This window comes from Lemur catta, chromosome 6, assembly GCF_020740605.2.
Source record: "Lemur catta isolate mLemCat1 chromosome 6, mLemCat1.pri, whole genome shotgun sequence".
Classification (NCBI taxonomy): Eukaryota; Metazoa; Chordata; class Mammalia; order Primates; family Lemuridae; genus Lemur; species Lemur catta.
The window spans coordinates 11,420,963-11,447,692 of NC_059133.1; the positions used below are offsets into that span (position 1 = coordinate 11,420,963).

At 58.9% G+C, this 26,730-nt stretch overlaps 1 protein-coding gene across 2 annotated transcripts in view; it reads right to left on the reverse strand.

The window, feature by feature from the left end:
* Positions 1-13,557: 13,557 nt before the first annotated feature.
* Positions 13,558-26,730, reverse strand: part of TOM1 (target of myb1 membrane trafficking protein) — a 37,696-nt gene continuing 24,523 nt past the window's right edge. The window contains exons 8-15 of one of the 2 annotated variants that reach the window (XM_045552999.1): positions 25,950-26,083; positions 25,029-25,062; positions 24,554-24,647; positions 23,593-23,713; positions 19,802-19,877; positions 15,219-15,278; positions 14,008-14,047; positions 13,558-13,923 (exon numbers count right to left, since the gene is read on the reverse strand). In XM_045552999.1, the coding sequence (XP_045408955.1) occupies positions 13,769-13,923; positions 14,008-14,047; positions 15,219-15,278; positions 19,802-19,877; positions 23,593-23,713; positions 24,554-24,647; positions 25,029-25,062; positions 25,950-26,083 (714 nt within the window). In that variant the 3' untranslated portion in view covers positions 13,558-13,768. The remainder of the gene's footprint in view (positions 13,924-14,007; positions 14,048-15,218; positions 15,279-19,801; positions 19,878-23,592; positions 23,714-24,553; positions 24,648-25,028; positions 25,063-25,949; positions 26,084-26,730) is intronic. The other variant, XM_045553000.1, reaches the window with a different exon arrangement.

Consider the following 26,730-nt stretch of genomic DNA (forward strand, 5'->3'; position numbering starts at 1 on the left):
GGGTGGCATGGAATGGAAGAGAAGAGCTCCCCTTCTGTCCCCCTCCCTCCCTCTACGCCTGCAGCAGCCCTCCGAGCTCAGGGGTGGGGGAAGCCTAAGGTAGCCTCAGAGTCTGTTATGGCAGAATTACGTCTCCTCAAAATCCATCCGTTCAAACCCTAACCTCCAGTACTTCGGACTATTTGGAGATTGTATCAGAGACTTTAAAGCAGCGGTTAAGTTAAAATGAGGTCATTAGGGGGAACCCCAATCCAGTAGGACTGGGGTCCTCATAAGAGGTGGAGATGAGGGCACAGACAGGTACAGGGGGAGGGGGGACCACTGAGGACACAGGGAGCAGACGGCCACCTGCCAGCCAAGGAGAGGGGCCTCAGGAGATGCCAACTCTGCGGACACCTTGCTCTCAGACTGGCAGCCTCCAGAGCCGCGAGAAACAAACTGCTGCTGCCTGAGCCCCCAGTCTGTGGTACTTTGCTGTGGCAGCCCCGCCACCCAACACCAGGTCCTGGACTCTAAGACCAGGAGGGGCTCTGCAGGATCCAGTTGTATCACCCGTGGTTAATAGTTTGCGCTTTTATTTCTCCCTTTCTTATCTATTTTTTTCCCAAGCCATTTGCGAGTCGGTTGCAGACATCATACACTTCACCCCTGAGAGCGAGGGCACGGTCCACGCTACGGTTCCGCACTGGGGAGCTCACACAGGACCCTTTCGTGTCGGTCCACACCCACATTCCCGAACTTTCTCCAAAACCGTTCTTTAGAGGCTGCCCTTCCCCCACCCACCATCCAGTCAAGGCTCCTGCCTTGCTTTTGCTCCTCCTGTCTCTTTGGTGTCTTTCATGACGTTGGCTCCTGAAGAATTGTTTTGCAGAGACAGCTCAGTAGCCTTGAAAATGTCCTATGTTCTAGATTTGTCATTTTCCTCAAGATTGTATTCTGGGTGAACATTTTTGACAAGAGCACTATATAGCGATGTTAAATCCTCTCACAGGGAGGTGAGGAAACCAAGGCCGGGCAAGTGGGAAGCGGAGTTTTTATTTGCCTGGGCTCCTATGACTCAGGACAGGAAAAGTGCCTTTGTGTGAAGTAGGGGACCCTCACTAAGCAAAAGGAAATGGGATCTATAAATAAAACCATACTGTTCCTTCCTTACGAAGCCTGGTGGTTAAAAACATCCCTAGACTTGGCCTTGAATCCCATTAGTAATGAGCTGCGTGACCTGGGCAAGTCTCTTAATGTCCTGGGCCTCAGTTTTCTTATCTGTAAACTGGGGATAACAATAGTACCAACCTCTTAGGCTCATGCGAGGGTGAAAGGAAAGTACCCATGTCAGATGTTTAGCACTGTGCCTGGCTTGTTGTAACTGGTCAATAAAAAGTAATTGTTTGTTATGCTAATGATTATCCACAAATTGAAGGGCCCTGGCCCTGCCACCTGCCCCCTTCCCCACCGCTGAAGTGAGTGCGCAGCAGTGAGGCGGAAGTGGGCAAGACAGGGGCAGGCCCATAGCTCCACGTGGGAGGAAAGACATGGCCTCAAACCTTGAGTGTCCCAGGCTTTTCTGAGGAGCGCAGGATGCAGGGACACTGTCCAGGCTTGGACCGTGTGAATGGCCCCTGGGCTGGGCGGTGTAGAGCCTGCCAGGCCATCTAGGAGGCCCCGCAGGGCTGGGTGAATCTTCCCCAAGGGCACCCCAGTGCCCACCTCCTTGTTGCGCAGGTGAGGAAACTGAGGCCTTAGAGAGAAAAGGGGACTTGCTAATGGCGTAGGGAGTGGGTGGCAGAGGTGGGACCGCAGCCCCCTTCTCCACTACTGTGGGCCATGGAGGGGGCTCCGCCATGCATGGAGCGCTGGGCCGAGCCTCTGTGCTCTCTGGCTCTTGGACCGCCTGTGACGGTGTCTGTGGACACACTGTGTCAACTGTCAAGTGCCAGGAGGCAAGTGTTTGGCTTCCAGAGGCTCCCCCCGAAGATGGCCGTTCCCAAGGCACTCCAGGAGGGAGGGTCCCAGGTCCAAAGATCCAAGGGTCCTTGCTGAAGAAATTCCAGACTGTGCCCAGCCTTCTGAGGAGGCGGCATCATCCTGGGAAGGTGGTCTGGGGCATGGTGGCATCAGCCTGGGAAGGTGGTCTGGGGCATGGTGGCATCAGCCTGGGAAGGTGGTCTAGGGCATGGTGGCATCAGCCTGGGAAGGTGGTCTGGGGCACGGGTCAAAAGCACCTGACCTTTGGCATCGGACAGAGCTGCATGCCAGACTCTACCATTTGCCCTGTGCCCGTTTTGTCCCGCAGAGCCTCAGTTCCTTCTTCAGGAAAATGGGAATGACAGTCTTAACTTTCCAGGGTCAAATGAGATCATGGGGCCAGGTGTGTGGTAGCTCAAGCCTATAATCCCAGCACTCTGGAAGGCCGAAGTGGGAGGATCACTTGAGGCCAGGAGTTCAAGACCAGCCTGAGCAACATAGCAAGACCACATCTCTACAAAAAATAAGGAAAATTAGCCGGATGTGGGGGTGTGCATCTGTAGTCCCAGCTACTCAGGACGCTGAGGCGGGAGGATGGCTTGAGTACAGGAGTTTGAGGTTGCAGTGAGCTGTGATGATGCCACACTCTCTGGCCTGGGTGACAGAGCAAGACCCTGTCTCAAGAACTAAAACAACAATGAGAAGATGAGATTGTGGGTGAAGGAGCTTGGTTGGCCCAGTGTGTGGGACACGGCAGGTGTTCAGTCGGGGACCCCTCCCCGCTTTTCCAGGGGAGAGCTGACTGCTGTCGAATGATCAATAATAGCCAGAACAGTTCAGTGTATGGGTCGAGCTCTCAGCCGGGCTCTGCAGGCAGCCAGCTTCGGTTTGACTCCAGCTCTGCCACTTTGCAACTGTCTGACCTCGAGAAAATACATATGGCCTCTGTGCCTCAGGTCTTCTCTAAAGGGGGGACAATGTGACTGCCTCCCTCCCGGGCGCGGGACAAGAAGCTCACACACGCGAAGGACGGGAAGGGCTCAGTGCACATCCCGCTGTGTGGTAACGACGCCGTTCCGGTTACTGGGCGGCTCTGGGACGCGGACGCTGTACTTTGTACGCCTCGGGCTGGATTTCATTTCTCCTGCACACGCGGGCTGCCTGGGGCGGGTACTGATTCGCTGGAGTGTGAGCTCCTCAAAAGCCGACCTTTGGCCAGTGCTGCGACAGTGCCCGCCACGCTGTGTGGTCAGTGGGGGCCAGTGGCTCAAGTGTGGAGGGGTGGTGTCACATTCCACAGCCAGCCAGTGGGACCCTCCGAAGCTCCTCTGTGGCTGTGATCTGGCCTTGTGGCCTGGGGCTGCTGAGGGGAGGGGTGGTTCCTAGCCTGCCCTGGCCACAGCTGCCCGTTCCCGGTTCTTACCCTGGAGGCTGCCCCCTCCCTCCCTCCTCCTCCTCTTCCCCTGCCCTGGCCAGCCCAGCCCCTCCCCACACGCCTCCCCAAATGCCTTGCAACTTGCACCCCTGCTCAGGAAACACCCAGCCACTATTCCCTAAAACGTACCCCTGGGGATCTCAGTTCTTCCTGTCCCCCTAGAACCCGTGTGCAGGGGAAGGAGCAGGGCTGGCCGGGCTGGTGAGGACAGGACGTTATCTCTGTGCCCCAGAAAGGGAAATGACTGTGAGCAGAGTGGCCCTCCAGAGTGGCCAACAGGCCGTCCAGTCTGGTTTGGAGGATTGAGTGGGTGCTGGGTGGCCCCCTTGAGATTCTAGATCTTTCTAGAGTTACTTACCAGCTGTGTGATCATGGGACAGTCAGTTGCCTTCCATGGGCCTCATGGAGCTCATCTGTGTCACAGGGATGTTGGATTAGGTCAGAAATCCCAGACTCGGAGGCCCCCAGGGCTGCCGGGCAGTGAGTGGGTAAAGCTGTGGGGTGGGCAGCCCGTGTGCCCATCTAAAGGGGGCAGTTGCAACTCTGCTCCAGCATCCTCTTTTATGACTATTTTTAATGAGAAATGAGAAATTTTTCAATTTTTAAACATTGCAATAGACTCAATTTAAAAAAAAAATCCCTCCACAAGACTTGATATGGCCCACGGGCTGCCACTCAACTCCTCTGGGTGAGCCGGGGTTTCCCTTCCCTCCTGCTTGTCCGACTGCTTCTCTAGCGCTTAGGATCTGCGATTCCCGGCTTGGGTGGGGTTGATCAGGGCGGGTTCCAGCGGGATCACTCCTGCCTCCTCTCCTCTGGCACGTGCTGCTCATGCTGCCCTGTGTCACTGACGGTCCCAGGAGGACACAGGCTCCACCCACACACATTCTGTCTGTGCCCAGAGCTCAGGGACAGTGTCATCCTGCGCTGTTGTCATTCCACCCAAGGGAGGGCTCCTGGGGACAGGAGTCATCATGGCCCGGTCGTGGGAGGTTAGCAGCAGGGATGGCTTGAACGGAGACCTGAGCCTTGTAGGTTCCCACTAAATAAACACATAAATAATCCGCTTCCCCCTGACTGTCCCCTGTGTCGGGGAAGGGAAGGGCTAGGACTCATTCTGTGTCCTCAGAGCCTAGCACGGGGGATCGTAGCAGGGCAGGGTGGCAGCAGCCACCGTCCCTACAGGGAACACAGGCAGGGTGTGAAGCTGGAGATACTCAGTCCGGATTTCTGAGCGGGGGAGACAAGACTGAAGCAAAGCACATCATGACCCAAGGGGTGAGGGGGGCCTAAGAGTTTGCCTTAACTGCCAGTTAGATTTTTTTTAGTCACCTGGTCAAAACCACACAGCTTTGAAGCTGTGTGTAAATTATGAAGCCCAGAGATGGCACTTTTAAAAATTTTTTTAAAGAAATTGTGGTAAAATACACATAACATAAAATACATCATCTTGATCATTTTAAATGTACATTCAGTAGCATTAAGTATGTTCAGTTTATTGTGCAATCATTACCAGCGTCTATCTCCAGAATTACCCCATTATCCCAAAGTGAATCTCTGTACCCATTAAACAATATGCCAACTAGATTTTACAGCTTAATTTATGGGTCAGTGTTGGGGGGTGGCCAGGTGAGATGGCTCCCGTGGGAGGTGATGAGTGCCCTGTCACTGGAGGTATGCGAGCAAAGACTGCGACACGAGATGTGGCTTGGCTGGAATGACACCACCAGTCCATGACGCTGTGCAAGTCTCTCCCAGGTTTCTGCTGGAGGGTGAGACAAAAAGCCTTACATACTGCTAACTGAGCTGTGTGTGTGTGTGTGTGTGTGTGTGTGTGTGTGTGTGTGTCTCCCAGGGGATGTGATTTGACCTACAGTAACCTGTATTAAAACCAAGCTGGCTGGTAACGAGGCTACGTCACACCTCACACACCTGTCATCTCACCGGGCCAGGCTGGGACTAGCACCCAGGCACGGTGAGTTCCTTCTCGCTCTTGCTCATGCCGTCACCTTCCAGAAATGCCTAATAGCCCCTTCCTCCTGTGCGGGGGAGGCAAGCTGGAGCGTGTACCATGTGTGGTAACGTGGCCGACTCAGTGGCCATCCCCTCTCCCCCTCAATGACAGACTCCCAGCTTGTCAGGATCCAGATGGAATCGTACATCCAGGGAAGGTGCGCCCACCGGAGAGGGGTTGTAATTGGTCTGAGGTGTAGACGCTAAGCCATCTTGTGGCCATCCCATTCCTCTTGGGCAGGGCAGTTGTGGAGGTGAATTGCGCGTGATGGATGAATGACTGGTCAGGAGGTTAGGAGTGGCTTGTCTGAGGAGGTGACACATCAGCTGAGCCCTGAAGGATGAATAAGTTAACAGGTGGAGGGGGCAAGGAGGGATAGTCCATAGGAACAGCACGTACAAAGGCCCTGTGGTCAGGAAATGAAACTTTTGAGATGTGAATGACAGCCCATGTGTCTAGAGTGCAGAGAGTCTGGAGTGTGGCAGGGGACAGACTTCAGGGGCCTTGGAGGACAGGCCAGGAGCTGGGTCTTTACCCTGAGAGCAAGGGAAGGGTTCTAGGTATGTGTGTTGGGGTCTAGGGGTGCAGATATTGCAAGACACTGTCAGATTTGCCCTTCAAAATGTATTTCGGCTACGTGTGAAGAAGACACTTTGGGGAGGGCAGAATCATGCTTTAATCCCCCTACTTCATGTCCAGTAAAGGTCCCAGGTCCTCCCGAAGACTTGGGCAATCCCTGGGTGCCGTGTTTTCCCCACTTCCCCTGCCCCGGCGCCAGCTTCTTCCTGAGTATTTTGCTGTGTGTTGTGCTGACTCAGATGTGAAACTCACCCCTTCTCCATTTCCACAAAGCCCTCCTCTGGACAAATACTTGTGGGCAGAGTATTAATTAAAGATCTCGGGGTCACAGAGCAGGGTGACATCAGACACCACCCAGAAAACAACTGGACACAGCATCTGTCCTTCCCCTCCCCTCCCCCACTCCAGCCGTCCATCTCGGACCCTCCCGACCCCTGGCCAGGCAGCCGTGACTCAGCCTCTCCTGTCCCCTTCTCTGCTCCCTTTCCTGTGTCTTGTCTCTGTGCTCCCTGTCCCCCTCTTCCAGATGGCACTGTGTGAGTCCCGTCCCTGTCACAGGCAGAGCAGTTCGTCTCTCCATAGCTCCCTCCCGAGGCTCCAAGATTCAAAGTCACAACAAACCTGGACACGATATAGTTTCCTTTTCTCCAATCACTGACCACGCCCAGCCTCCCATCGGCGTCCTCTGTGACGTCTCAGGCAGTTTTGCTAACGTTCTTGTCTCTTTCAAGCATGAACAAGCGCAGTCTCAAAGTTTAATCTCACGTCCAGTTTAATGCCCATGTCCCACTTCCCCTTAGCCCTGCAGGGCTTTGAGGAAGGACCCAGAGAGGGGTCCTGCTCCTGCACACCCCTTCCCTCCCTCTGTCTCCTGGGTGCCTGGGTTGTGGGAGAGCAAAGCAATGTCATGCGGGGCCAGTGTAGAAGCCAGGGAGGGCACAGAGGAGCCGGGGCAGAGCCCCTGGCGGGCAGTGAGCACGGCCACCTTCAGCTCCTGCCCTTTCGGGTCTGGGTTCTGCCCTAAACAGCTGGGGGCCCGGAGGGGCTGGCCACACGGAGGCTGTGCGGGTAGTTCTCTGGGCTGAGGCTGCTCGGGCAACTGGAGCACTGCTGGCTGGAATGAGGCGCTGCTGTGGTGTGCAAAAAGTCTGACTGCTGATGCACAAAAAGGGAAAAATATCAACTATTCAATGCATTGCAAAATGTTTTATTGACAAAAATCAAAACAAACAAAACATTTCCAAATCCAGTCTCCAGGGGAAAACCCGGATAAAGGAGTTCCTTGGACTAGCTGGTCTTGGAGGTTTAACATTCTATGGGAGCCCAGAGCAAGGTGCTGGGGGGCCGGTGTTTCCAAAGAGAGACTTCCCAGCTGCCCTCCCTTTGCCCCCTGTTGCTGGGCAGGTTCGGCGGAAGACCTGGATTCTAGTCTCCGGTCTGTCACACATTTGCTATGTGGCCTTGGGCAAGAGAAGGGACACTGCTCTGGTGATACCATCTCTGTGGCTGGTAGGAGGGGCCCTGCCCCACCCCGCCCCACCCCGCCCTGGCAGCCAGCTCCTCCCTGCAGGTGTCCAGAAGCTTCTGCAGACCCTGTGGCCGGCCAGGCTTAGGTCCAGCCACACACACCCACACACGTGCGTGCGCACACACACCCACACACGTGCACACACCCACCCACCCCCCCACACACACACACACAGTGACTGTTCTAGCCCAAAGCAGCTCAAGGCGCAGCTCCAGTCCCAAAAGAAAATACACTTCACCCTGACCCCCACAAGGACCCTTTCTCCCAGACAAGAGGACTGTGACTCCACTTCCCAGCTGTGTGACCTTAGCCAGCTGACCTTTCTGACCTCTCTCCTCTATAAAATGGAGATTCCTTTACCTTCCATGGGGACCTTCCAGTGAGGCAGGGTCCCTCGGGAGCACAGGTGTCCCCTGCCCTCCTGTCATGGTCCTGCTTCCCCTTTTCTGGGGGCTGGCCGGGGGCAGGTGCGGGGGTGTTGCCCAGCTGGGGTTTCGCTTCCGTCCTGGCCCTGGGCTTGCCAGCTCGGCTGCGGGCACCCAGCAGGGCACGGAGGCAGCTGCACCCTCGGCCTCCCCGTCCAGCTGAACCTGCGGCCTGAGCTTCCTCCACCCTCGCTGGTCCTGGAGCGGAGACGAACCTGGAGGCCCTGCTTCTCCATCTCTGTGGATACTTGGGTTTCTTTCTTCGAGTATCTTCTTACTTGGAAGGAAGATTGTGAAATTTGGGGGTCGAGTGGGCAGAACAGCAGAGTGGAAAGGGGCCTTAGGATCACTTAATTCACTCTCCTTGGTTAACAGATGGGAAAACTGAGGCTCAGAGAGAGGAAAGGGCTTGTCCAAATCAAACAGTAAGTCACTCGCTGTGCCCCAGGCCAGGCTGGAGCGTGAGGCTCCTGGGGCCTGCACTGGGCAGGAGCCACGCACCACGAGGCCGGCCGGTCTGTACGTCCCACACTGGCCTCGGGAGGTCCCAGGGCCCTGCCAGCCTGACTCTGACCCACTGGGCATTTGGGGCCCAGGTCGGCTTGGGCTCCTCCCCTCTGTTGGCTGACAAAAAGGGGTGCAGGCCAGCCCTCGGCGGGGCAGGGAGAGGCTGGAGGAGTCCTGTGCCAGAGGCAAGGGGCGAGGATGGGCCAGGGAGGCTGCTTCCTCGTCTCAGCCTGCCCGGGGTGGGCAGAAGTGAAACCTGCCAGCCCAGCCACTTGGGTCTGCTCTCAAACGTAACAGGCAGCAGCAGGGACCAGGACAGCAGCCCCCAGCCCGGCTCCCAGGGCCTGTGCCCTCCCCCAACTCTGTCCTCCACTCTGCCCCGCTCCTGCTCTGCTTCGGGCCCGCAGGCTGGCCCAAGGATGGGTCTAGCAGCCACCCTTACACCCTTACACCCCTACTAGGGGCAGGGGCTGGGGCAGAGATGGGTGGGTGTCACCCATGGCTGCCCTCTGCAGAGCATGTGGTAACCCCAGAGCAGAGCAGTGAGCCTGGGAGAACGGCCCGAGGGCCTGGAGGGAACCCATGGCTGAGCTGTGTCCCCTCAAATTCGTATGTTGAAACTCTAACCCCCAGGTCCTCTGAATGTGACTGTATTTGGAGATGGGCCTTAGAGGAGTGATTAAGGTAAAGTGAGGTCATGAGAGTGGGCCCTAAGCCACGATGGCTGCTGTGCTCCTAGAAAGGGCGAATGTGAACACAGACGTGCAGAGGGCAGGCCATGCGAGGACACAGGGAGAAAATGGCCATTCACAGCCAAGCAGAGGGCTCAGAAGGAACCAGCCCTGCTGACGCCTTGGTCTTAGACTTCCAGCCTCCAGAACTTCCGCTGTCTGAGCCCCCAGCTGTGGCCCTTTGTTCCGGCAGCTCTGGCAGACAGGATTTCTGCGGTGTTTCTGATGGGGAGTTGGGCACAGGTCGTGTGGTCTGTGGGGACAGTGGGGACAGACATCCTTTCAGAGGCTTATTTTATCTGCTTAAAATTAAACCCCCTCTTTCCCTTCTTCCTCTTCTTGCCTTCCTGTCCTGAAGCCATCAGGTGGGCCAGGCAAGGTGGGCGTCTGGGTCAGGTGGGGTGGGCGAGGGCTGATGGCCGAGTGGGGTGCCGGGGCCTGAGCTGGGCAGGAGGGGTCTGAGCAGGGGCAGGCGTCCTCCCAGGGCTGGACGGGCACCAGGCAGGCAGGGCAGTGGTGGCAACAGAGATTTGTCACTGCTGGGCGTTGCACAAATAAGTAAATAATGAAGGACAAGAGGAAGCAGGCTTCTCACTGCTGGGGAAGGGAGTTGCAGATACAGAAGGGGGAAAGGACAAGGAATCGCGGGGTAGCCAGAGTAATGGGTGTGATTTCCACATGCACAGACACCGCAGCACACACAGAGCTCAGCGCGTGTCCTCCGGGAGGGCCCGGGAGCAGGAGCACACCTGACGCTCCGCACAGAGCAGACGGGACAGGACTCGCCACCCAGAGCTCGTCTCACCGCATCCTCCCCACACCCTGTGAGTCAGGAGGGGTAAGGAGAACTGAAGCTTCCAGAGATTAAGCCCCTTGTGCAGTTGGCTGTGGAGCCAGACCCTCAGACTGCAGCCCCCAGCCTCTTCGCACTGTCACTCGGCCCCACCAGCCAGTCTCGGTGCCGGGGAGGGGCTGGCGAGGCGTTGGCAGAACCCGTCCCCTGCAGGCCCTGTACATGCAGCGTTGCTGCCATCTCGTGGTGGCCCTGCGGTACTGACTCTGAGCTGGCCAGGAGTTAGAGCTGGGCTGGCCGCCAGCTACCCCGGGAGAGGGCAGGGGCTTCCCGAAGTGCCCACTGTGAGTCAGCGGAGCCCGATCCAGGACCACCGGGTGGACCCTGCCTTGTCCCCGCTGCCGAGGTCAAGGCAGCTGTGGGCCCCCTTAGGGGCAGCAGCTTAGACCAGGAGGAAAGACAAATGCTGTCCTTTGGTTCTCTGCCAGCTGGGGAGAAGAGACAGAGGTTGCCCGGGGAGCTGGGAAGGCTATACCAGAGGCTGAGTTGGGGCCCCCGACATGACCCAGGAGTCTGAGGGGCAGTGCTCTGAGCCAGGTGTCTGTACCCTCCATGACAATAACGACACCCATAGAGCACTTCCTATGTGGCAGGTGCTGTATTACTTGTCAGCTCAGTAAATCCTCAGGACAACCCTGAGGGAGTGACAGACCATTTATTTATATGTGAAGCACAGAGAGGTTAAGTAATTTGCCTAAGGCCACACAGCTCAGAAGGGGCTGCAATGGGATTTGCTGCTTTTTTGTTAAATTAATTTGATTTTAGAAACAGGGTCTCGCTCTGTTGCCCAGGCTGGAGTGCAGTGCAGTGGCACAATCATAGCTCACAACAGCCTCAAACTCCTGGGCTCAAGTGATCCTCACGCCTCGACCTCCCAAAGTTCTGGGACTACAGGCAGGAGCCACCGCACCTGCTGTTACATGACAATTGGAGAGGCTGTTCCCGAGTCAGGGAGGTGGGCGGGGGCAGGGAGTGCAGGAGTCAGTTTCCAGGCCCAGGGAAGCCAGGAGGGAGTGGAGGGGGTGGAGCCTCTGCTTCCCAGGCGCCCCCAACCCCTGCCCACCGGCCCTAGCTCCACTCAACCCTTCCCACCATAGCCCTGGCCTGGTGCCCTCTCCAATGCAGCTGGGCCCAGCAGGGGCCGCCGGCGCCTCCTTAATCCTGCCCCGTGGCGCCAGGTGGAGGCCCTGTTGCTGCCCAAGGCCCCCACCAGGCAGCTGGTACTCATTTTCGTGGGGCGGTGACTTCCTGCGGCTGTAAAGTGATCCGGCCTCAGACACAGAGCCTGCTGCCAGGAAACCCAGCCTGGCCGGGCTAATGGCTTCCTGCCAGTGCCCCCTCGGCCCCCAGGCCCCGCAGCCTTCTCTCTGGAGGAAGGCCCTTAAGGAGCTTGATGCTGTCCTGGCCAGTGGAAGCCGAGACCTCCGCAGGGCCCCTTCCTGTCTGGCATTCAGGCCTCTGCCTGGCCTGTCCTCACTGACCTCCCATCTCCAGTCTGCATCCATTTACCCTTTCATTTGCTTCAAAGCAGGAAACAATCACTGAGTTTATGTCTGTCTTTATTGTCCTCTTGCCTCCCACGTGACCCCACACTGCACTGCCAGGTTCACCTCCCTGTCACCATTACCTAGCACCACGCCTGGTGTGCAGCCGGCACTTGGGGATATGTCCACGGGAGTGAACAGCTTGGTAGTTTGGGTCCTTAGCAGGGCCCCGAGTCCCTGGAGCCATCCATGGAAAGTTCCTTGGGCTTCCTGGCTGACAGAGGGGAGCGGCGACCTTGGCTTTGATCCTTGTAAAATCACGATTTCCCTAAGGGGTCCGCAGTTAAACGGAGGGGAAGGAGGGAGGCAGGCAGTGGTGTGTGGACTGGGCAGGCAGGAGGGGCAGCAGTGAGTAGGGACTGGTCCCACTCTTCCACTGCTTCACGCATGACTAGGCAGGCTCCTGCTTCCCCAAGCCTCAGTTTCCCCACCTGTAAGTAGAGGCCAACACCATCAACCCCCGGGGCGTGGTGAGGTGTGGAGAGGGCCCGGCTGGGCACAGCACATGGCAGGAGCTCACAGACGCCTCGAGTGGGGGCGGAGCTCGGCCTGGACCGTGGGCCCTCCTGAGGGCAGCGCTGTGTCCCTCCTTCCCTGTTTAGTGTCCCCTGTGTCTGCCCCCAAGCTGCCTTCCTTACCAACTCCACCTGGAGGGCAGGGCCAGGCCTGGTCTCCTGTGTGCCCAGCCAGAGACCACACCTCGGGCGGCAGGTGCTGCCTGCCTTCTGCCCACGGTAGCCGGTGGCCACTCACACAGACCCAGGTCCCCATCCCAGGAGCCCAGCCCCACTCCAACCCCCTTCCCTTCTGCCACCAAGAGCTGGGCCAGGAGGCTCCAACGTGCCTCAAGTAGTGACCCCTGGGGGGCCTGGTGGGGAGATTCCAGACCCGAAAAGGTGGTACCCCCAAGACCTGGGGCTCTGGAGCTGCCATGGAGGGAGTTAGAGCTGATCCCCGTGCCTGACCCGTGGCCCAGCACCTTGAGCTGTGTACCAAGTCATGCAAACTGAGCTTTGGTGTGGTCACCTGAAAAATGGGGACAATATGCTGATGAGGAAGTGCCCAGCACACGACAGACAACTGCATCTGTTCCTCTCCTGAACTGGGGCAGCTCATGTGACCACAGAGTCATAGTCTCAAAGCCTGTAAAGCAAGGACGGTACCTTTGCCTCCCCCGGGCTGTTGTGACAATCCCCCAAGCCAGCGAGTAGCCTAGTGCGGTGCCTGTCCACCAACAGGCCAACACCGTCCCCGCGGGCCCCCTCCCTTGTGATTGATGTGCTGCTGTGCAGGCAGGAGCTGGCCCGAGGGGACAGCAGTGGGAGGTGGGAGGGGGCTGCACCTGCTGCTCCGACTGCACCACCCGCAGAAGCCACCTCTCGGATGGCCCCCAGCCCAGCCCCGAGCAGTCCCTTCCCGTGAGGCCAAGAAGTCACTTCCCACAAGAGCACTGGACAATGCAGCCAGCAAGGTGGTTTTCTACCTTTAATTGGGGATACACAAGGCACCTCTCCCAGTACAAGAGGATCAGCCACCAGGCGGGCCCCGGTGCCGGAGGAGCCCTGCCAGCAGGAGCAGAGGCAGGAGACAGGACAAGGCAGCAGAGGGAGGGGGGCCCAGGCGTCCCCTGGAGCCCCACCCTGCAGCCTGGAGCTGGCGAGGTCTCGCCCACTGCATGCAGCTTCGTACCAGGACAGTGGGCAGCTCCTCGGGGGGCTTCCACCCCGCGCCTCGGCCAGCTGCAGCCGTCGGGTGCCCCGAGGCAGGCAGGGAATGGATGAGCAGCCCGGCAGAGCTTCCAGTGAGGGCTCTGAAGCGGCTCCTCTGGGGATAGGTCCAGGACAGGGCACCACCCAGGGCAAAGAAAGTCACACCGGGTCAACCAAGCAGCCAGCCCGTCTGTCCTGGGGCCTCCCACTTCTCAGCAAAGTCGTAGTGGTTGGCTCGGGGGAGGTGGGGGAGACAGGAGTGGCCAGGACCTCACTGTAGCACAGACCTGTCTCCCTGATCCAGCTCGCTGCCTCCCCACACCAACCGCACAGCCCAGCCGCAGCCGGTCAGCTCCATCCTCGAGGAGAGAGGGGGTACAAGCCACCCCCAAAGCAGCCTTAACACCAAAGGAGGGAGAGAGCCCTGGCCCAGGGCACGGGAGCAGCAGGGTCCTGGGCCACAGGGTGCCAGACCCTGCGCTCATAAGGCAAACAGCATGTCGTCATCTTTCTCCTGGGCCTTCTCCCGAGGGGCCGAGCCAGGAGGGGGGCCCGGGGGCCTCTCGGCGGAGGGGCTGGAGAGGTTGGGCAACCGATCTGCAGCTTTGGCCCGTTCTTCCAGGAACTTGTCAAATTCTAGAGGAAGGAAAGAGGGTGAGGGTGGGCTCTGAGGCCAGAGCCCGGAAGTGGGGTGGGCAGGCAGGGGCCGGGGACTACTACCTTCACTGGTGACGCCCTTAGGCTCTTCTGCGACATTCCCCTGAGAAAGCAGAAGGAGAGGAGGCAGAAGTTAGCCGCGCCCCAGGGAGCAAGGCCACAGGCCGTCCACCTGGTGGGGTGGGGTGGGGGTGGCAGCTCGGGTGCCGCTGACCAGGGTTCGTTCTAAGCTCAGGCCCTGCCCGGGCTCTGCCATTTCCTGAGCCCAGAGCCTCAGGTGTCACCTGAATTCCCTGAGCCTTGGTTTTTTTCTTCCATAAAATGGGGAGGCTGAAGCTAACGCGGAGGGTTGCTGGGAAGCTGAGACAGGATGACACGCAGAGAATGCCGAGCGCAGGACGTGGTGCCTGGGGGCTCCTTGGTGAACGCCCATTCTTTTCCTCGAGGGTCTTGAGGGGTGGACGTTCTTGCCCCCCTCGTGGAGAGGGAGACACCCAGAGACTGAGGGCCAGTCTCACTCTAGGTGGGGGCTGGAGAGGGGGTGAGGCTTCTGCCTCCAGACAGAAAAGCCTGAGTCCTTGCCCCCTGGCCTGACCCTGGGCAGAAACACAGTCCTGGCACTTGCAGAAGGCAGCCTTGGGCCCGGGGGTGCCCAGGCTCTGGTGTGGTCCTTGGCGCCCAGAGACGGTGGCCCATGCTGGGGCGGAGCCCTGCACGGAGGACCCGAATCTGACTCCCACCCCCTCTCTCCCTGGGGTCCCCATCTCTTGGCCCCCGCCTGCCTCCTCCTGGGCACTTCCTGTGGAGAAGGACAGCGGACTGCCCTAGGCCTGGGCCCCCCTGCAGCTGCGTATCAGTCTTCTGATCTGTAAGATGGGGTGGGGTGGGGTTTCCCTCCGTGTGCGGCTCCCAGAGCCACTGCAGGCCCAGCTCAGCCTCCCCGGCCCGGCCCGCCAGCCCTTCGGCTGACACCTGCTGGCACTGCGCTCTGGGGGCAGGCTCTGGGAAGCAGCTGACAGGGGTGCTGTGCCCAGGCTCTTCCCTGGGGGGTGAGCTGGGGGGACGTGCCTGGAGGAGGCATGCGGGTGGCAGGAGATGGGGACTTTACTCTTGTCCCTCCTCACCGGTGGTTCACCCCACCCCCCTCAGGGCGCCGGGCAACTCTACCCTGGCCCCGTGGCCATTCATCTCTTCACGAGAAAGATGAGCCCCTGCCAGGTGGGTGAGGGGCGGGCCTAAGCCTTTGCTTCTTGGCTGGGTGGGCCCCAACGCACCACGTCAGTGGACAGCCACTGCTCGATGTCCTCCATGAAGCAGGCCTGGGTGACAGGGATCTGGAAGGAAGGGCAGAGGGTGAGGCGGGCGGCCAGTGCCCTGGGCAACAAGGCAAAGGCATCCCCGGTTCAGTGTCTCCCAGCTGGGTGGCCTTGGGCAGTCACCCACCCCTGCCCTGTGCCCTGCTGGCATCCCCCAGTGCCAGGCTGTGGGTGAGGGGGTGCAGAGCCAGGGGCCCGAGCAGGAGACGGGGACGGCGCTCCCCTCAGCTGGAGCAGGGCCCGCGGGGAACGGCAGCTCCGTCTCCCGCAGGGAAAAGGGACCCCGGTTCTGCAGCACTGGTCGGGCTCTAGGCTGGAGGAGGGCCCCGCGCAAAGGCCCACGGGTGCTGAAGAATATGTAAAGCCCAGGGAGGGACCCCAGACGCTTCTCCAGCCATCAAGGTTGGGGTGGGCACAGTGAGTGGGCCAGGGGCTGCCAGGTTCTGTCCCCTGGCATCTCTGCAGACTCAAGAGTCCCCGACAAAAGGTGGTGTAGAAGGGCCAAGAGCAGGGAGGTCCCAAGTTGCCCAGACAAGGTCGGTCTGGTGGGCTCAGAGGGGCAGTGCTGCAGATGGGGGCATTTCACTTTGGGCCACAAAGTTACGGGCTCTGTCACGATGGCTGCCGCACAGCGGAAGGGCTTGGGGGCTTCCTTCTCTAGCCGAGCGTGCAGTGGGCGGCTCCAGCTGGAAGTTACAGGCACAGACTTCACAGTTGGAAGGACTGGAACCTGGCCCGGCCCCTGGGCAGGAAACTTAACTTCTGTGCCCCTCATTTCCCTCCTCTCTGGAGTGGGGACAACACTGCCCACTGTCCAGGCTGCTGTGAGGGTGAAACAGGACAGCAGATGTCAAGACTTGGCACAGTGCCTGGCCCAGAGTAGCTGCTCAAGAAATGCCAGTTACTATTTACTACTCATAAATATAGCACAAATAAAGCTATTCCTAGTTGCTATTTAGCTGCTTTGGGAAAGAGAAGGAGAGCGACAGTCTTTCTCCAACCAAGCCAGTTGTCTCCACGCTCCACCAGCCAGCACCTGGGGACGCCCCTGGGCAGCGGCGGAGCCCGGCAAGAAGGCAGGGGCGACTTCCTGGCAGCAGCGGTGGCAGGTGCTCCGGCTGCCCGCACCAGCTCCCTCTCCCACCTCCTCCGCCCCAGTCGCCTCTCAGCTGCCAGAGCAGCTGCCTCGGCCTTGCCCGAGTCGAGAGCAGGAACTGGGCAGAGGGGCTGCGGAAGCTGCCGTCTGGGCCAGCCTGGGAACAGCCCGAGCCTTGGGGCCCTCGCTGCCCCTCCTGCCTCCTCTGGGTCTTCTCCAGGTCCTGCTCCCCCAGGCAGCACCGCCGTGCCATTTCTGTGCCTGCGGAAGCCCTGCGAGCAGCTCCCCAGCTCTCCGGGTGGCCAAGCCTGGCCCCTGCTCACCATGCCTTGTCTCACCATCCAGTCACTGAGGCTCCCCGCGCCGCTGCCTCCCGTCTGGGTGACAGAGTCACACTGACGGTGGGGGCAGGGCCAGGGCCACTGGCACCCGCAGCCTTCTCCAGCAGGGATGGTCCTTTTTGGGCAGGAGGCCCATGTATGTGTACGTGTGTTGTGTGCACGCAGACGTGCACCGGGGCTGTGGCAGCAGGTGCCAGGGCATGGAGGAAGCAGCAGAGGTGCCCACTGTGGGTGAATCACAACAGCTCTGGGACACCAGAGCCCTGATGGGCTGGGATAGAGCTGAGAGCAAAGGAAACAAAGCTTCTCAGCCCTTTCCATGAAGATCCCAGAGGCTGGGCCCGAGCAATCCTGGGACGGCAGAGCAGGTGGCCGTCAGCCAGTCTGGAGGCTCCCAGGGTCTCTGATGGGCACCCAGGGTTTAGGAACATTGGTGTGTCCAATCCCCTCATGTTCGCCGACGGCACCAGGTTTCCTAGGGCCCCAGAGTGGACTAGGGGTAGAGGGAGACTGGAGTGCTGGCTCCCGGCCCGTCACCCTGCGACTGCCTTGCGCACCCCACACAGACCCAGCGCGGGACTGGCTCACTGCCCACCACGGCACTCTAGGGAGCGAAGGAGCATCAGCACGCCACAGGGCTGGTGAGCTCTGCTCTGAGTCCCACGGCAAACATGGGCTGCCCACAGAGTTGGCACTGGATTCTGCTGTGTACTTTGCCGTTTGCTGTCATGTTTAGTGGGTGAAGGCCTCACCCCCAGCCAGACGTAAGTACCTCAGGAGCAGGAGTCTGCTCACAGTTTTAGGAAATCATTCTGATCTGGTGGAAGTTGCTTCAAGTTATCGGAGAGGAAATGAGTAATGATGTGTTTATCAGTTTCTGCTTTTCTGCAGGGGAGTTGTGTGTGCGTGCTTCCTCCCCGTGGGCTAGCTGCAAGTGGTGTGGCAGCGGGAGACCTGGGCTCTGGCTCTAGTCATGCCAGAGCTGCTGTGTGCCCCTGGGGAAGTGAGGCCTGTCTCGGGGCTGCAGAGGGAGTGGACTGGCTGGGATTGTTGCCTGCTGAGCTGTGGAGTCAGCCTCTGCCCACAAGAGGCGCCTACGCAGGCTCCCAGAGCGTCTGGATTCATCTGGATTCTTGCCGCTGGAAGGGTGGCCCTTGGAAACGGAAGGCCGAGGAGCGGTGCATGTACCTCGTTCACCCTCCTCTGTTCCTAAGAGCGTTTCAGATCCGGTGTACTTGCCATCAGCACAGCTTTGAGGCCAGGAAGACCAACAGCTGTGAGACCCCGGGCAAGGTACCTGGCAATTCTAAGCCTCGGTTTTCTCGTCTGTAAATGGGGATGACCACACGGCAGCACTGTGAAGACTAAATGCTGTCTTATTAATGCTTTGCTGTGTGCCAGGCACCACGCTGGGGATATCACACCTACGGTTTCACTGAACCTCTCCCTGGAACTCAGCTATCTCATTTGTAGAAGGGATAACATGCCCTAAGGGTTTGGGGGTGGGGTGCCAAGTGCTTAGCTCGGGGCCTGGCAAGGAGCACAGGCTCGATAAATGATCACTTATAAAAGAAAAAAGATTAAAAAGATTGGATGCTCTGAGACGTGGCATGGCAAGCTGCTCTGCTGGGTGGCCGGTCACACCACACAGGAGGCACTGGGTTTGCCTGCTGGTCCTGCCTGCATGGTGCTCTATGCCTCGCTCTGTTCTGACCTGGGAATGATTCGTCAGACGCTGAAAGACCCAGGAGTGGAGACGGAGCACCCTTGGGAGTCACCGGGACTTGACCGCTCGGTGGACTGAATGGCTTCCGCAGGCTCCTCCCTGGTCTCCCAGCTTCCAGCCTGATCTTTTCAGAATGGAAGTCAGAACAATGTCCCTCCTGTGCTCAAGACTTTCCAGTGGCTCCCACCTCGTTTGGGATGCAGCTGGAGTCCTCCCAGCTGCCCCAGGTCCCTGATACTCCTCGGGCTCCCTCTCCCACCCCCCACCCCACTCTGGCCTGGGAAGCCCCCAAGGTGCTGCCCCTGCTCCTCCCAACTCCTGGGTCCTGCTGTTTCTAACTGTCCCCCACAGGAGCTGCTCTGTCTGCTCATGTACAGGGGCAGAAATTCTCACACTGCCCGACAGGCATCTGGATACACAGGAAAAGACAGGAGAATGGAGTTCTCGCCCAGGGGGAGGGGTCACCTACAAAGTGTGCTCGGTGCTGGACATGTGGCTGTCACTCAATCATAGTGAAGCAACTAAATGAAACTAACAGACACCCTAAGGACTCCTCCCTGCTGTTTCAGGGTACTCCTCTGCCCACACATCTGCAAATGAAAGGTCTCTAGAAGGGCAGTGAGGTATGCTATTGACTGGACTCTAAGTCTGTGCCAAGTACCCTAAATATACCCCTTCATGTGTTCTATCATCAACTACTGCAGTCCCACCATGGGCCCCAATGCACAGATGAAATGGAGGGTCAGGAGGGCTAATGGTCTGCCTGACACACAGCTGGTAGGTGGCAGAGCTGGGACAAGAACCTAGGGCCACTGGACTGCAGCTCCCTCACTGAGACTCAGGCCAGGATTCCTGACATGTGGCTGGGCGTGGTGGCTCATGCCTGTAATCCTAGCACTCTGGGAGGCCAAGGCGGGAGGATTGCTTGAGGCCAGGAGTTCAAGACCAGCCTGAGTGAGAGTGAGACCCATCTCTACAAAAAATGGAAAAATTAGCTGAGTATGGTGGCATACGCCTATGGTCCCAGCTTGGGAGGCTGAGGCAGGAGGATTGCTTGCTTGAGCCCAGGAGTTTGAGGTTGCAGTGAGCTATGATGATACCACTGCACTCTAGCCCTGGTGACAGAGCAAGACCCTGTCTTAACAAAAAAAAAAAAGAATCAGAGAATCCCTGCCATGTGAGCTCAGACAAACGACTTCACCTCTCTAACAGTTTCCTTAGCTGTAAACTGGGAATGACCACGTTAGCCACAAAGCGCCAATTTGAGAGCCAAATGAGGAAAGAGGTGTGGATGTGCCGAGCCAGTGCCTGGCACACAGTGGGGCATTCCCTGCTGTCCTTCTGGGCCTGCAGGTGGCAGCAGGGCCCGTCTGCTTACCGCGCCAGTGCTCTGCTGCCGGGCGTCCAGGGCTCCAGCCAGGCCGTCTGTTGCTTGGGGGGCTTCGTATTTTACCCTGAAACACAGAGGCCACCAGGCCATCAGAGGCCACCCTCGCCTTACCGGGCCTGCCAGCTGACGCAAGGACGGGAGGGTGGGGCGGCTCAGGCCACCGTACGGGCATGGGCCTGAGGCCCCTACTCTCCAGGCCCCTCCGGGAGTGGGAGGAAGGATCTCTTTTCCTGCCTCTGGGAATCAGGATCAGACGTGTGACCCACACGAAGGGACAGCAAGGCGGGGGAAATTAGGGAGGGTGTCAGTAGCCAAAGACCAATACCAAGACCACCAACAGCTATGCCAGATTTGGCCAAACTCAGAGGACTGAGATATGGCTTCAATGGCCCCATGCTTGCGGAGAATGATCTACAGACCCCTTCTCGAACAGTTTCGTTTCCCAATTTTGTAACTGGGGGATGCCTGCCAGCCAGGCAGGGTGGGAAGGCAGGAGCTGGGAGGGAACGCAAGGCGCGTGGGCTGGAAGGGGCAGGGGGCAGATCCCGCAGGTGCCGGGCAGGCGAGGCAGGGCAGGGAAGTGTGCGCTGTGTTTGAGGTGAAGTCTCAGGGGAGTGGGAGGAGAAGGTGGGCTAACGTGGGGGCTGGGGGCGTCTCCCAGACGCTGTAGGGGGACGTCCAGGGCATCCATTCTTGCTCTGAACCGCTGGCAGAGGCCAGACCTCGGCCCGGGGTCAGTCCAGCTTTGAGGCGAAGAAGTGAGCCACAGAGCTCTGCTCACTAAGGGAAAGCCCTGCACAGCTCGGGCTGAGGGTCTCCAGGTGGGGACGCTGGCACTCCACCCAACCTGGAGTGGGCCTGACTCCAGGCTTCAGGAACTGGGACCCTATCACATTTCACTCTTGCAGTGCCAATGTGCCTTCCTAGGAATGGGGTGGGCTGGCACTGAAAGGGGCTTCCTGAACGAGACCCCCGGTCCCCAGGCACTGCTATCCACTCCTTCCCACAGGGGCAGGGTTCCCTGGAGGAGTGCGACTGCTGGCTGCTTCACCCCTCGTCACAAGGCTCCATCCATGGCAAGTGAGCTGGGGACTACTGAGAGCCACGCTGGCACCAACATTAAAGCCAGCGGGCTGGGGTCCGGGTGCTCACTCCTTTTGCAGGGCAGCTTAGCACCCCTGGGCAACGAGAGCTGGCAAGGAGGCAGTGAGGCCAAAGATTCAGCAGTGCCCCCTGACCAGAGAAGGCCCGCTGCTTCAGGGCGTGGAGGCAGCACGCTGCCGTCTGCGTCTGAGACATGCTAGGCGCGTTGTGAAAAAGGCAGAATAAGGCGTGCCCGGCCCCAGGAACGTGCAGAAGCTGATGCTTTCCCTGCACTCGGAAGAACTATATGTTCTTTGCTAATTGCTTACTCCTTGCTACCGCTGCCTTTCTCTCTCCCTCTCCTGGCCACACACAGGGTCCTGAAGCTGAAGCTCGGCTGTCCCTGAGGGCCACGCCTGCAGCAGTGGACCCCTGAGGGAGCCCACACAACCCACACCAGGCTGCAGACCCCGGGCGGGGGCCTCTGCCCCCCGTCAGTGCAAAAGGGAGGAGGGCCACTCCTCAGGTGGGGCCGGCAGAGGGGCTGGACCTGTGGCCACCTGGGGTAACACCTGTCTAAGTGGCTCCTGGAGAGGAGGCATCTGTGCACAGTGGCACAGAGCGTGTTCCCAGGACCATGCGGAGGGGGGCGAGGAGCATCCCACCTCCAGGACGGCCTGGCTGAGGTGCCCCTGCTGCCCTTTGGCACCAAGTGAATGGGCTGGGTCAGCAACAGGCTGTGACAGTGGCAGCTGTGGCTGGAGCTGGAGCAGAAATGGGCTGATAAGGAGCTGGCTTCCCTGCCAGCCAAGGCGGAGCCAGCTGCAGGTGGGGAGCCAGGCAGGCAGAAAAGGCCAGTCAGGTGCCCGGAGCTAGAAGGTCCCCCAGAAGCACAGGGTGGGCCAGCCCGGCAGGAGAACAAAGGGAGGCGGACTTGATACTAGAGCACACTCCTGTCCCTGCTGAGTCTTTTCTGCTGGGGTGGGAACCAAGCCCTGGGAGGGCCTGCAGAAGCCAGGGCCTGAGAAGGGACATGATGTCACGTAAGCTGTGCCCAGCCACACGGAGTTTCAAAGATGCAAATCTGGTAAGAAAAAACCCTTCCCGTGCTCCCTACTGCTAATGCTAGGATAAAACCAACTGCCTCTGTGTGGCCTGGCAGGCCCTGCCACCTTCCCACCATCCTGCCCCCTGCCCTGGGTCCCTGTGCAGGACCCAGAGCACCTCTCTTCCACCATGCCTCTGAGCCTTTGCCCATGCTGTTCGCAGAGCCTGAAATGGCCTTCTTGACCACCGTGGCCTGGTCCAGCCCTAAGTGCCCTCTGCAGCATGCCATGCCCCCCTCCCCTGTGTCCACAGAGCCTGGAAACCCCCTCCAGGACAGCACTTAGCATTGCACAGCAATGGTCCAGGCACATGTCACTGTCCCTGTGAGACTCAGGCCCTGGAGGGCGAGCTCCTGGCGTGCTTTTCCTTGCCCCCAGCTCCCAGAGGAGTAACGGTGCCACAGCAAACCTCACCCAGGCTGGTGGGCCAGCCAGGTGCCAACGGCTCTCCACTGCGGCCAGTAGTGCTGCCCGCTGGGGCCTATGTGGACGGGCCACCCTCCTGGCTGCAAGTCCCACCAGACTCATTAGCTTCCCTCTGCCCAGCAGCCTCAGCAGTGCCCCTGACTCCAGGGCACCTGGGAGCTGCTGGTCCCAGAGCACCTGGGCGTGGGAGTGCTGACCTGCCCGGATACAGAAAGACACAGCTCCCAGCCCACGGGGCCAGGCAGCTGCTGCCTGTCAGGTCTGACCTGCATCTGTGGGTAGGAAGAGGGCGTCCTGGGCTCTCTGGAGGTCCAGTGGCCAAGTTCCAAAAGACACCAGTAGACCACTGAGGAGTCAAGTGGGGTCAGCTGGGAGGATCCCTTAATCTAGAACCTTCCTTAGCTGTAAGATCCTGGCTGCCCACAGCTCAGCCCTGGGGGTCATAAGCAAAGGGCTGAAAACAGAACATGAAGCAGACTTCCCCCCCGACCAGCCTACGAGCAGCCAGTCCCTGGGAAGTCAGGGCGAGGGCCGGGCCTGGCAGACACACTCGGCCATGTGCCGGTGCTGCTGAAAGCACCTCCCTGAAAACGCACAGTCCGCCGGGAAGGACAGAGCCCCAGCTCTGGGGCAAAGTGGGCAGACCTCAGTGGGGCAACAGAGACTTCTCTGGAAATTAAGAGTGGCTATGGAACAACAGAAGTGACTTGAACGTCCCTGAGGATTTATCATGAAGCCTCCCTGCCCCTGGAGGGCTTGGTATGCGGTGCACGGTGTAGGGAGGAGGTGGATGGGGCGGAGATGTTGTGCTGTGGAACCAGACAGCCCTGGGCTCTTAACCTAGCGCTGCCGAATACTAGCCACCTGACCTGGGGCAAATGACCCTGCTGCTCGATGCCTCAGTTTCCCCCCTCAACAGATTACGTAAGATTCTGACACACAGTAGGTCACTAACCTGTAGGCACTCCTTCCCCACCCATCCCTGCCTGGGGGACATGCACTCTGTCACTTGACCACAGGGCTCCCAGGCCATGCTGGACTGACTCGGAGGATCCTAGAGGCTGTGGGCAGGCGGCTCACCAGGTTCGGGGACCCTGAGAGAGGCTCTCCCTGATAGAGAGCCACCCAAACTGCAGGGGACCAGGGCGGGGCCAGGCCACTCACTCTTTCCGTTGGTCAGCCAGTGAGCTGCCCCGTGTCAGCGCAAACATGTCAAACTCGTCTTCCAGTCGGCCAGAGGACTCCAGAGACTGCAGGCCAGTCCTCACACTGCTGGAGCCCAGGTCTGCAGGGACAGAAAGGCACGGGAAGGGTCCGCCCACTGTCCTTGTGCGCTGAGCTGCTCCCGGCCAGGCCCAGGGCTCGGTGCCGGGGAAGCAGCGTGGCTTGGGGGTGGGGGAGGGACGGGCACCTGCTGGTGTGGGACCTTGGGCAAGCCACCTCCTCTGTCCAGCTTTGGTTTGCTCCTCTCTAAGGTGGAGACACAGTCACCCCACTGGGCTGCTGGGAGGGTTAGAGAACAGGCGGAATGCTGCCTGTCATGTCTGCTAGAGGAAGTGGCTGGGCAGGAGGACAGTGATGAGATATGTGGTTGATTTTTCAAAAAGTGTAGTACTAGTGATTCAAAATGGAATCCTGATGGTTTCCCAGGGCTTGGGACGAAGCAGGCAGTCAGTAATTTCAAAACCAGTCACAGTGAGGAGGGTGAGGACTGCCAACGCTCATCCAGAGTGCGCCAGGGCCTGGCGTGGTCCAGGCACTTCCCACGCATGAGCCTGCTCAACCTCGCGACACCCTGGGAGGAAGGGCCCATCCCCACTCCTGCCACAGACGAGGAAAGAGGCTCCAGAAGTTCAAGAAACTTGCCCAGGCTCATTCGGATGAGTCCAGCCATGGAAAAGTCAGTGTAGAAGGACAACCACAGGATGGTGGGATTTCTGAGAGCCAAGGGGGCTCAGGAATTTGGGGGTTGACAGGGGCAGTTGTCCTGAGTGCCCAACCTTGCGGCAAGGTTTGGCCTGGGCCCAATGTTCTGCTGTTGGTGTGTAATGGAGGGTACCCCCAGACCGTAGGGTCCCCACAGCACCATAACGTACCCTCGGCCGGAGGCCCCCAAAGCACTTACTCATTCCGGCCAGCTGGGATGAGAGGTTGCTGGTGGCTGCTGGGTCGGGGCCCATGTCGATCAGGTCAGCTGCCGGCTCGGCCTCGCTCGGGGCCTGCGGGAGGGAGACGCCCTGATCATCCCCTTCGCCTGCAGCCTGACTCCCTTCTGCCCCAAGCACGGGGCCAGCAGTCTCTGCCCTGGGGTCTGTCACCAGGGCCCCAGCAGCTCTGACTGGGAGTCAGGGAGCTTTTCTTCCTCCCCATTGGCTCCAGCTAACTGGACCCCCTGGGAAGTTGGCAAGACCCCCTGGGCATCAGCTGGTGGCACAGGCTTATCTGCCTTAAAGAGGCAGTGGCGTATAGCATGAGAAGGAGACTTCTCTACGAGCCTGGATAGGAAAGCACCATCCCGTCCAGACACTGGGGGGGAGGGTGAGAGCAGCCTTCCTCCCCATCAGTATGGCACGCTCTAGTCACAGGAAAGCAGCCTTTACCTTGGCGGTCTGGCCTGTGCGGAACCGTTCAAACCTACAAGAAAGAAGAGACCCGAGTCAAGGAGACAGACCGAGACAGGCCAGCTCTGCACAGGCACGCAGAGCTTTCCTAACTGCGGGTCTCAAACTCAACATGGTGGGTCATGAGCAGGGTGACGACACATCCTGGTTCGCCCTGGACAGATCCAGTTTATGTTTGTGGCCCCCACGTCATTGCTAACGGTGTCCCTCTTTCCCTTGCAAGCGTCCCAGTTTAGGCTGTCAGTCATATGGCCACCCCGGTCACAACCAGCACGGAACAGAACTAGACTCTAACAGAAAAGAAAATAGGAGTGCAGGGCGCACAGTGAAGGTAAGGGCTGCACTGCGAAACTTGCTTCCGTTACATACTTGGGGGTGTGGGGGTGTGTGTCTCTATCTCTCCAAACTGCCGTGAGAAAGATGCACCAAACTCTGACCCTGCTTTATGGAGCCACGTAAGGGCCGAGGGGCTGGTGAGGTGGATCAGGAAGGCCTTGGTCTGTGATCTGTCTGAGCCGTGGCCCTGTCACCTATTGTGTGACCTTGGGTGAATTACATTACTTTTGAACTTCAGCCTCCTTGTCTAGTATCTGTGGGCACCTTCCTCCCAGGTGTGGTGAGAACCAAGTAAAGACACTGAGTCTAAGTGACTGTGATCCGGAAGGCACTGGCAAATGCCAGGCACAGTGACTGTGGGTGTCAGCGGGTGCCAGTCACCCCCAGATCGGGCCCCTCAGCTACCTCACAGCCCACACCCCAGAATGGCAGGGAAATGTTCATTTCACTGGGCCAATGGACAGGAGGACGAGAGATGGCTCGGCCGTGTGAGGACACCAGGAGAACAGGGGAGGAAAGGGAGAAGGCTGGGGCGGGCGGCCAGAGGCCGGGAGGTGGGGTTACCGCTCGTGGCGTAGGAACACGTTGTTGAGATTGTCATTTATGATGAGCAGCTCCTCCGTCAGCTGCTCATTGGCGATGCGGGGGATGAGCTCCAGGACCCGCTGCTGCATGGCTCGGCACGTGCGGTTGAGCTCCTGCGGGGAAGGAAGTGACAGTGAGGCCATCTCTGATACGCGGGCTCCGGCCCCTGCGCAGGCCTGGGAGGAGGGAGCGGCATCCAAACTGGACTTCAGGGTTCCATGCGACGGCTTTTTGGGTTCCACAAACATGAATTTGAATTTCTTATTTTTTTTTTTTTTTTTTGGAGACAGAGTCTCACTTTGTTGCCCAGGCTAGAGTGAGTGCCGTGGCGTCAGTTTAGCTCACAGCAACCTCAAACTCCTGGGCTTAAGCGATCCTACTGCCTCAGCCTCCCGAGTAGCTGGGACTACAGGCATGTGCCACTATGCCCGGCTGATTTTTTCTATATATATTTTTAGTTGGCCAGATAATTTCTTTCTATTTTTAGTAGAGACGGGGTCTCGCTCTTGCTCAGGCTGGTCTCGAACTCCTGACCTCGAGCGATCCACCCGCCTCGGAATTTCTTATTTTTTATTTTTTTATCTTTTAGAGACAGAATCTTGCTATGTTGCTCAAAGTTGTAGCCTCAAGTGATTCTCCCACTTTAGCCTCCCAAAATGCTGGGGTTACAGGTGTGAGCCACCATGCCCGGCCTTGAATTTCATTTCCAAGTGTTCTACCCTGAAGTTTAATACACAGGAAATCACCAACATGTTCAACT